This window comes from Pteropus alecto, unplaced genomic scaffold (genome assembly GCF_000325575.1).
Source record: "Pteropus alecto unplaced genomic scaffold, ASM32557v1 scaffold202, whole genome shotgun sequence".
In the NCBI taxonomy this organism is placed as follows: Eukaryota; Metazoa; Chordata; class Mammalia; order Chiroptera; family Pteropodidae; genus Pteropus; species Pteropus alecto.
In genome coordinates, this window is record NW_006432451.1 from 2089825 (window position 1) to 2098593 (window position 8769).

General features: G+C 34.5%; 1 protein-coding gene across 1 annotated transcript in view; it reads left to right on the forward strand.

Moving 5' to 3' along the window:
- SLC26A8 (solute carrier family 26 member 8) overlaps positions 1–8769 on the forward strand; it is a 71575-nt gene that overhangs the window by 12235 nt on the left and 50571 nt on the right. Inside the window, exon 3 of the mRNA XM_006907431.2 lies at positions 7967–8083. Coding sequence (XP_006907493.2) covers positions 7967–8083 — 117 coding nt within the window. The remainder of the gene's footprint in view (positions 1–7966; positions 8084–8769) is intronic.

The following is an 8769-nucleotide window of genomic DNA, read 5'->3' on the forward strand; positions in this document are numbered from 1 at the left end:
ACCATTACGAATATGTAAAGGATAGTTATATATATACAGCTGTCAAATTTTCTTCTGCGTGGGCCTTATCTCCTTTCCCCTTTGCGAATTTAGATCTTTGATCCTCCCCTTTTCAGTCATTGTTGTCTCAATTTGTCCCTGTGTATGCTGAACTTTCATTACTATCTTGCTATAGCAATTCTCTTCTCATTATTTAAGCTTATAATGCCTTGTTCTCAGTGAGGGTTGCACTCCTCTGCTTCTATTTGCCTGATAGTCACTATACCGCTAATTATTTATTTATTTTTTGTCATTTTGTTTTAGGCGAGCTGACCTCTTTCAGTATTTCCTGTAGCGCAGGCCTTGTAGTGGAGAATTCCCTGAATTTTTGTATATCTGGAAAGGCCTTAATTTCTCCTTCATATCTAAAGGAGAGCTTAACTAAATACATTATTCTAGGCTGGTAGTTCCTTTCACTTAAAAGTTTAAATATTTGATTCCATTCCTTTCTGGCTTGTAAGGTTTGAACTGAGAAGTCTGATAATAATCTAATGGTTTTTCCTTTATAAGTTACTGTCTTCTTTTCCCTGGCTGCTCTGAGAATTCTGTCTTTGTCGTTGATTTTTGATAACTTTAATACAATGTGTCTTGTTCAAAAAACAAACAAACAAACAAAAAACCCCATACAGCTAGAAAGTTAACCCAATATCAAATTTATCCACAGAAAAATAAAAAGAATTTTGTTAATCCTTTACTTATAGTAGTTCACAATTCCCTACGTAGTCTTTAAACACTCTATTTCTCTATTCTTCTGTAGCCAATCAGGTAGGATTGAAACTTGTGATTGTACAGGTTGTGCATAGCACAAAAGAGGCAGGTGGTAGCTTTTTTTTTTTTTTTAAAGGGATCCCTTTTTAAAAAATTAATTAGTTATCATACAGTAAAATTATTTTTTCTTTTTGGTGTACAGTTCTATGAATTTAAATACCTATATAGATTTATGTAACTACCATCACAATCAAGATACCTAACTGTTCCCTCAGCCCCCAAACTCTCTTGTGCCATCCCTTTTTAGTCACAGCTTTCCCTAACCACTAATCCCTGGCAACCATTGATCTGTTCTCCATTATAGTTCTGTTTTTTTGAGAATATCATATAAATGAACTCATACAGTATGTAACTTTTGAAGGCTCGCTTCTTTAACTCAGCATTAGCTCTTTGAAGTTGATGCAAATGGTTATATGCATCAATAGTTTGTTCCTCTTTATCGCTGAGTAATCTTCCACTATACAGCTGTACCACAGCTTGTTTATCCATTCACTTGTTGATGGACATTTTGTTTCCAGTTTTTGACTGTCACAAATAAAGTTGTTATGAACATTCATGTACAGGTTTTTATGTAAACATAGTTTCTCATTTCTCTAAGGTAATAAATACCCAAGAGTGGTATCATTGGTCATATGGTAAAGTGTACGTTTAACTTTATAAGAAGCTGCCAAACTGTTTTCCAGAGTGGCTGTATTGACTATTTTACGTTTCCACCAGCAGTGAATGAAAATTCTAGTTTTTCCACACCCTTATCAGCACTTGATATTGTCAGTATTTTTTAATTAAACTTTATACTTTAAGATAATTATAGATTCACATGCCTTTGTAGAAACGTATGGGGAGAGATCACTTGTATTCTTTCCCCACTTTCTCCAATGATAACATCTTACAAAACTATAGTTCAGTTTCACAACCAGATTGTTGGTATTAACACAGTAAAGATACGGAAAGATACAAAACATTTCCACCACCACAAGGATCCCTCTTGTTGCCCTTTTACTGTCACCCTGACTGCCTCCTGCCTCTATTTCCTCTTTTATGCTTGGCAACCACTAATCTGTTCTTAATTTCTATATTGTCATTTCAAGAAAGTTATGTAAATGGAATCATGCAATCCATTTGGGATTGGCTTTTTTCAGCATCTTGATACTCTGAAGATTCATCTAGGCTGTTGTGTGTATCTATAGTTTATTCCTTTTCATTGCCAAATAGTATTCCATTATATGTATGTATCACTGTTTGTTTAAACATTCGCCCTCAAAAGACATCTGGATTGTTTGCAGCTTTTGGCTATGAGCATTTTCATGCAGTTTAGTGAACACAGTCTTCATTTTTCTGGGATGAATGTCCAGGAGTACAGTAGTTGCATATTTAGCTTTTTAAGAAACTGCCAAGCTGTTTTCCAGAGTGGTTGTATTATTTTGCATTCCTACCAGCAATCTATGAATGATCTAGTTGCTCTGCATCCTCACTAACATTTGGTGTTGTCACTACTTTTTATTTTAACCAGTTTGATAGATGTGTAGTGAGATCTCATTGTGGTTTCAGTTTGCATTTCCCTAATGGCTATTGATATTTAATATATTTTCATATGTGAATTTTCCATCTATACATTTTAATGATTGTCTCTTCTTGTTTTTTGCTCATGGTCTAATTGAATTGTTCACATTTTTACTGTTGAGTTTTGAGAGTTATTTATATATTTTAAATACTAGTCCTTTCTCTTCTGTGTTTTACAAATATTTTCTCCCTGTCTGTAGCCTGTCTTTTCATCCTCTTAACAAAGTATTTAATGAGCAAAATTTTTTGTTTTGAGGAAGTCAGGTTTTTAGTATTTCTTATTTTAGCCATTCTAAGAGGATTATAGTGTTCTCTCATCAGGGTTTTCATTTGCATTTTCCTCATGGCTAATGAGGTTGAACATCTTTTCATTTTCTTATTTGCTATCCTCATATCCTCTTTGGTGAAGTACCTATTCAAGTCATTTGCCCATTTTTTAATTAGAATTTTTGTTTTCTTAGTATCAATTTTTGAGAACTCTATATATTTTGGATACAGTTTTTTTTTTTTTGTCAGATATGTGATTTGCAAATATTTTCTCTCAGTCTGTTGCTTATTTTTTTTTATTCTCTTGACAATACCTTTGGCAGAGCAAAAGTTTTAATTTTGATGAAGTCTAATGTATCAATTTGTTTCTTTTATTGATTGTTCTTTTTCCATCATATGTAAGACCTAACCCTCAGGTCACAAAGATTTTTTCCTATATTTTCTTCTAAAAGTCTTATATTTTTATGTTTTACATTAAGATCTATTTTAAGTTGTATGAATAATGAAATAATTTGTAGTGTAAATAATGTGAAAGTTTTACTTATATTTGAATAGGTAGTACCTAACGACTTCATAAATTTCTTCAAATGAAATAAAATACTACGTGGTGGAGACCTTATTAAGAAGATGCCAGATCTGCCCTACAGTAGAATTCCAATTTATAAATATTAAAGAAAATATAAAATCATCATTAGAGAAACACCATAGTAATAATTATTGTACATAAAATCCACTAACAGGTATTAAAATTAGTGAGTGAAAGTTTGTAAAGCATGTAATGGAATTTGCATAGTTTCAAATTATTTTCCTCAAGATATTTATTAATTACTCCACTACTTTACAGAAGAGAATGTGGAAAAAACCACCTGAACCAAGTGTTCAATGCTTGATCATCACCAGTAGTAAGACATTTGGAGATCACAAATCCTATGATATGATGCACTAAGAAGGACACATCATTTCTGTAGTATTCTCACCAAAAATGTATAACCTTAGTGTAATCATGAAGAAACCTAAAACAACCCCAAATTGAAGGACATTTAACAAAATAACTGAACCATTAATACTCTTCCAAAGTGTCAAAGTCAAAAAACAAAAACAAAAACAAGTGAGGACTGAAGAACTATCAGCGATTACAGGACTAAGGAAGAATAACAGCTAAATGGAATGTGGGGCTCTGGATAGAATCCTAGAACAGAGAAAAGAAATTAGTGGGAAAACAGATGAGATTCAAATAAAATCTTTAATTTTCAATGTTAATTTCCTGATTCTGATAATTATACTATTGTTACATAAAATGTTAACAGGGAAACTCAGATAAGGGACATGAAAACTCTCTTATTTTTGTAACATTTCTGTAAGTCTAAAATTAGTTCAAAATTTAAAAAGTTTTTAAAGGTGTTGGAAAGTTTGGAAACTTGATTTCCTTCTATTTCTCCATAGCCTAAACTTAACTGAGACTGGACAACTTAGTTCTCAGGCTGTTACCAAGTAATTCTTTTACCTTCTCTGTATTGGTAAGTTATTTGAAACCTTACATTTCAAAAGACTCATTCTTCATACTATATGTTGCTTATCAAGAGTAAATAGGGGCTATTCAACATTATACTGGAATTCATAGGCAGCGTGTTAAAGCAAGAAAAGGAAATATAAGTTATAAAGATTGTAAAGGAAGAAATAAAACCTTTGTATTTATAGGTAATTTTTCACATAGAGAATTCAAAAGAATCTACAGATAAATTAGTAGAATTAGTAAGATTTTATCAAGGTTGCTGGATACAAGGTCAGAACATAAAAATCAATTATGTTTCTATATACCTGCAGGAAAGAGCAAGTGAAAAAAATTTTAAAGATACCATTTACAAAAGCATAATAAATATGAATTCAATTCTAATGAAACTAAGATGTGCAAACCCTTTAAAAAGAAATTATACTACTTAGTAATATTAATGAAGATCTTAATCGAAAGATAGCATATTCCTAGGTTAGAGCAAAAGATACAGAAATAAAAATTATATGTAGTATAACTCCATTAATATAAAGTTCAAAAGTGGGCTGAACTAAACTATATTGTTTAGAGATATCTATGCTAGTGGTAAAACTATAAAGAAAAGCAAAGAAATTACCACAAAAGTCAAAATAATGAATATCGCTGTGGGAAGAAATGAAGTTGTGGTCAAAGACCTGGGCGGTGGTAACATGGGTGTTTGTTTTGTAAATATTTATTAAATTCAACACCTATTTTAATGCACTTTCTATGTGTATGTTACATTTCTCAATAAAAATGGGGATTACTAAATTAATTATCAAAACTATTACTAAATTACTGAAAAAGTAAGAGAGCGTGCTATTGCAGAGATAAATTAGGCCAATGGAACAGAAAAGAGTCACACACACATATGTAAGTTGCATAGTTTATATCAGATGTGTCACTGTAGAAACAGACTTTTTAATTATGTGAAACAATTGAATTCTGGTATGAAAAAACAATTTTTAGAACTCTACCTCACACCATACACAAGAACCTATTACTGATTGATTAAAGACATGAGTGTAAAAAGTAAAACAATGAAGACTTTTTGGAATAATCTAGGAGAATATCTTCATGATCTTGAGGTAGGAAATGCTTTCTTAAACAAGACACAAAAAAATACTAGCCCGAAAGAAAAAGACTGATAAATTGAATTAAGTAGAAGTTAAGGACTTCAGTTCATTCAAAGACACCATAAAAATTGAAAAGCAAACTACAGAATGAGAGAGATTTTGTAACAATATACCCAACAAAGGACAATTTACTCCCACAAATCTGTAAGGGAACAATAAGATTGATCAGCATTATTGGTAATTTGTGAAGTGAAAATTGAAATTAAAATGAGTTACACACTAACTCATGCACATTAAAATTAAAAATCTGACAGTATGATGTGCTAATGCAGATGTGGATAATGGGAACTATCATGCAGTGCTTGTGGGAGGGTAAATGTACAACTATTTGGAAAACAGTTTGGCATTTTCTAGTCAATACCCCAGCAGTTATGCTTCAGGGTATATTATCTCAAGGAACTTATACATCTATGCACCAGAAGACCTGCATATAAAAATATTCATAGCAATATTATTCATTATAGCCCCAAACTAGAAACAAAGACAGGAAACCACGCAAGCTTAGAGACAAAAAGGTTGGGGAAGTAGCTGCCTTGAGTGTTGATGACTTTTTGGTTCTGGTTCCAGTCTCTGATGAGGCCCAATTGCCCGTTGTACTCTTTTAATAAATTTCTTATTTTGCTTAAGCTAATTTGAGCAGGTTTTCTGTTTCTTGCAGTCAGTGGCGCTTTCTTAGAAAAAAATGGGGAAATGGAACCCGTAAATTACCAAAGACTTCAGAGACATATCAGTCAATATGAAGAACTTATTTGAGTCCTCATGTAAACACAAATATTGTAAAAGAAAGTACATCATATAATAGTAAATAATTTTTTAAAAATTACCCCCAAACCCACTATCTTTCCTTCCTTCCTTCCTTCCTTCCTTCCTTCTCCTTCCTTCCTTCCTTCCTTCCTCGAGGTCTTTCATGAGGTTGCAGTCAAGGTGTCAGTCATCTCAAGACTCTGTAGAGCAGTGGTCCCCAATCTTTTTGGCTCCAGGGACTAGTGCTCCTATGAGAATCTAATGCCTGATGATCTGAGGTGGAGCTGAGGTGGTGATGCTAGCGCTGGGGAGTGGCTGCAAATACAGATGAAGCTTTGCTTGCTCACCCGCCACTCCCCCTGCTTTGCGGCTCAGTTCCTAACAGGCCACGGACTGGTACCGTGGCCTGGGGGTTGGGGACCCCTGCTATAGAGGTTGGAAGATCAGTTTCCAGGCTCACTCATGTGTTTTCTGGCAGGCCTGGTTTTCTTGCCATATGGGCCTCTCCAGGGGCTCCTTGAGTGTCCTCACAACATGGCAGCTGACAAGACCAACTACATGTGTGAAACCCAATGTAAAATGAAAATGCAGAGCCCCTAGTTCAAAAGTTATTCATAATTTCAAGATGATCAGAGAAGGGAATAAAGACAAGTTTGGAGACTTCTTAGCCCAGGGCCCTATGTAATTGCATCAGTCACACACCCTTGAAGACAACTCTGGCAGCTGGTGACCTGAATGAAAGAGAGTCAGAGAGCAACCAGGACAGAAGCCACAGCCTTCTTGCAACCTCATCTCAAAAGTGATATCCTGTCTTTTTCGTTGTAGCCTATTTATTAGAAGCAAGTTACAAGATCCATTTTCCACTTATGGGGTGGGGATCACGCGAGGACATGAATACCAATTAGCATTGCTGATCATCTTAGAGGACCTCTACCACAACAACCATTAATGAGATAAACAGGAAAATGTGACCATTGCCTGGATATTTGATAATGTTAAAGAACTATTCTTAATTTCTTAGGTGTGATGATAATATTATAATTAAATTAAAAGAAAATCTACAGATGAAATGATTTAATGTATTGGATTCGCTTAAAAATAATATGAAGTGAGAAAGAAGAGGGGGCATAGATGAAACAAGATTTGCCATGAATTTAACCATTGTTGAAGCTGGCGACGGATACATAGAAGTTCATTATACTCTATTTTTGTATATATTTGAACTTTTCCATAAAAAGGGAGCCTTTCTTGTCTATGACGATAAATCAGCTCACTGGACTCATAACAGAATTCAGATGAGCACACGGGTATGATGTAAGCTGAGGCTCTCTAGGCAGAAGCTATGGGTCTGAGAATCAAAGGATGACACCATGCATATTAATTCATTTGCTTCAAAATTTCCTAATTCTCGTGGTGCTTTTTAGAAAAGAAAGTATTGAAGAAAGAGCTGAAGGAAGAGATGACAGTGATTAGCATACGGAAGATAGACCAACTTGGAGTCAAGTCAGTTATGTGTAATTCTTGCCTTGCTCCCCAGCTTTATCTCCAGTCCTGGAGAATTACCAGGGCCTTCTTGTACTAGGCTGGGGATGGGAGAAGGGCAGCTTCTGAGCTGTTGGAATTAGAGGTCTTATTGCTGTGATCTTTGCTTTCCATAATTAGCATGAAGACCTCACAGTGAAAGGTGTGTAAGTCTATGATTTAGAACTGAGATTTAAAAGCACGTGGTATAATAGGAAAAGATGCTAGGAATCAAAGGAGATAATAAAAGGTACTAACTAAAGGCTGAATGCCAAGGGATACTGTAACCATACTTAGTTGGATATATAGAACCTTTTCATTTTAAATATTATTTATAGTTTTTATTTAAGGTGCTTTTAAAAGCCAGGCTACCTTTTCTTACTTTAATTATCTTGCTTTTCAGGACTGACATTTAGTTTGCTGGCAAGGCAACTGATTCCTCCTTTCAATATCTCGTATGCAGCTTTCTGTTCTTCAGTAATTTACGTGATTTTTGGATCATGTCATCAGATGTCCATTGGTGAGTTTAGTACTGGAAACACAGAAAGTGAATGAAGTCCCCACCTCAATTATTTACTTAGTGTTAAGGAACCCTAATTAAAGCTATGGTTAAGTGGAAAGGAAGGAGACAAAAGATGAACACTCTCTCCATAGGGTTAGTGTTCAGACTTTAGAAATTAAAGACTTCTAGTGTATTATTATTAATGTCACCAGATAAACAGGCCAGCCAGCTGTTTCTCAAAGAAATTAAAGGACAGAAGTACTTTCCTTAGTGAAATTACCACACATTGGAATCTAACTGCCCTCAACCAGGAAGATTCAGTAACAATTATGCCAGTACTCCTAGAGTGGATCCATCTTTCAGCTGGACCCATAATAACCAAATTCTGTGGGCCTGATGTATAATAATCATGTCAGTTTATTAATTTACAATGAGAAAAGGCTGCCATAGTAATCAAAGCACTCAAATCCACAGGATGAATGCTTTTTCCCCCTAGACTCAAAAGTCCACATACTACTTAATAATTAGAAATGATTGTTATACGAACGACAGTAGTTAAAAGTCATATAATTAGTACATTTAGTTCACCTGAGTGAACCTGCATAGAAATCAAATCACAAAATGCCCCAATGTGTTGGGGGGGAATTGCCACCATTCACTCCATGAAGTGGCTTTTCCTGGGCTTCCCCACACAACTGACACTG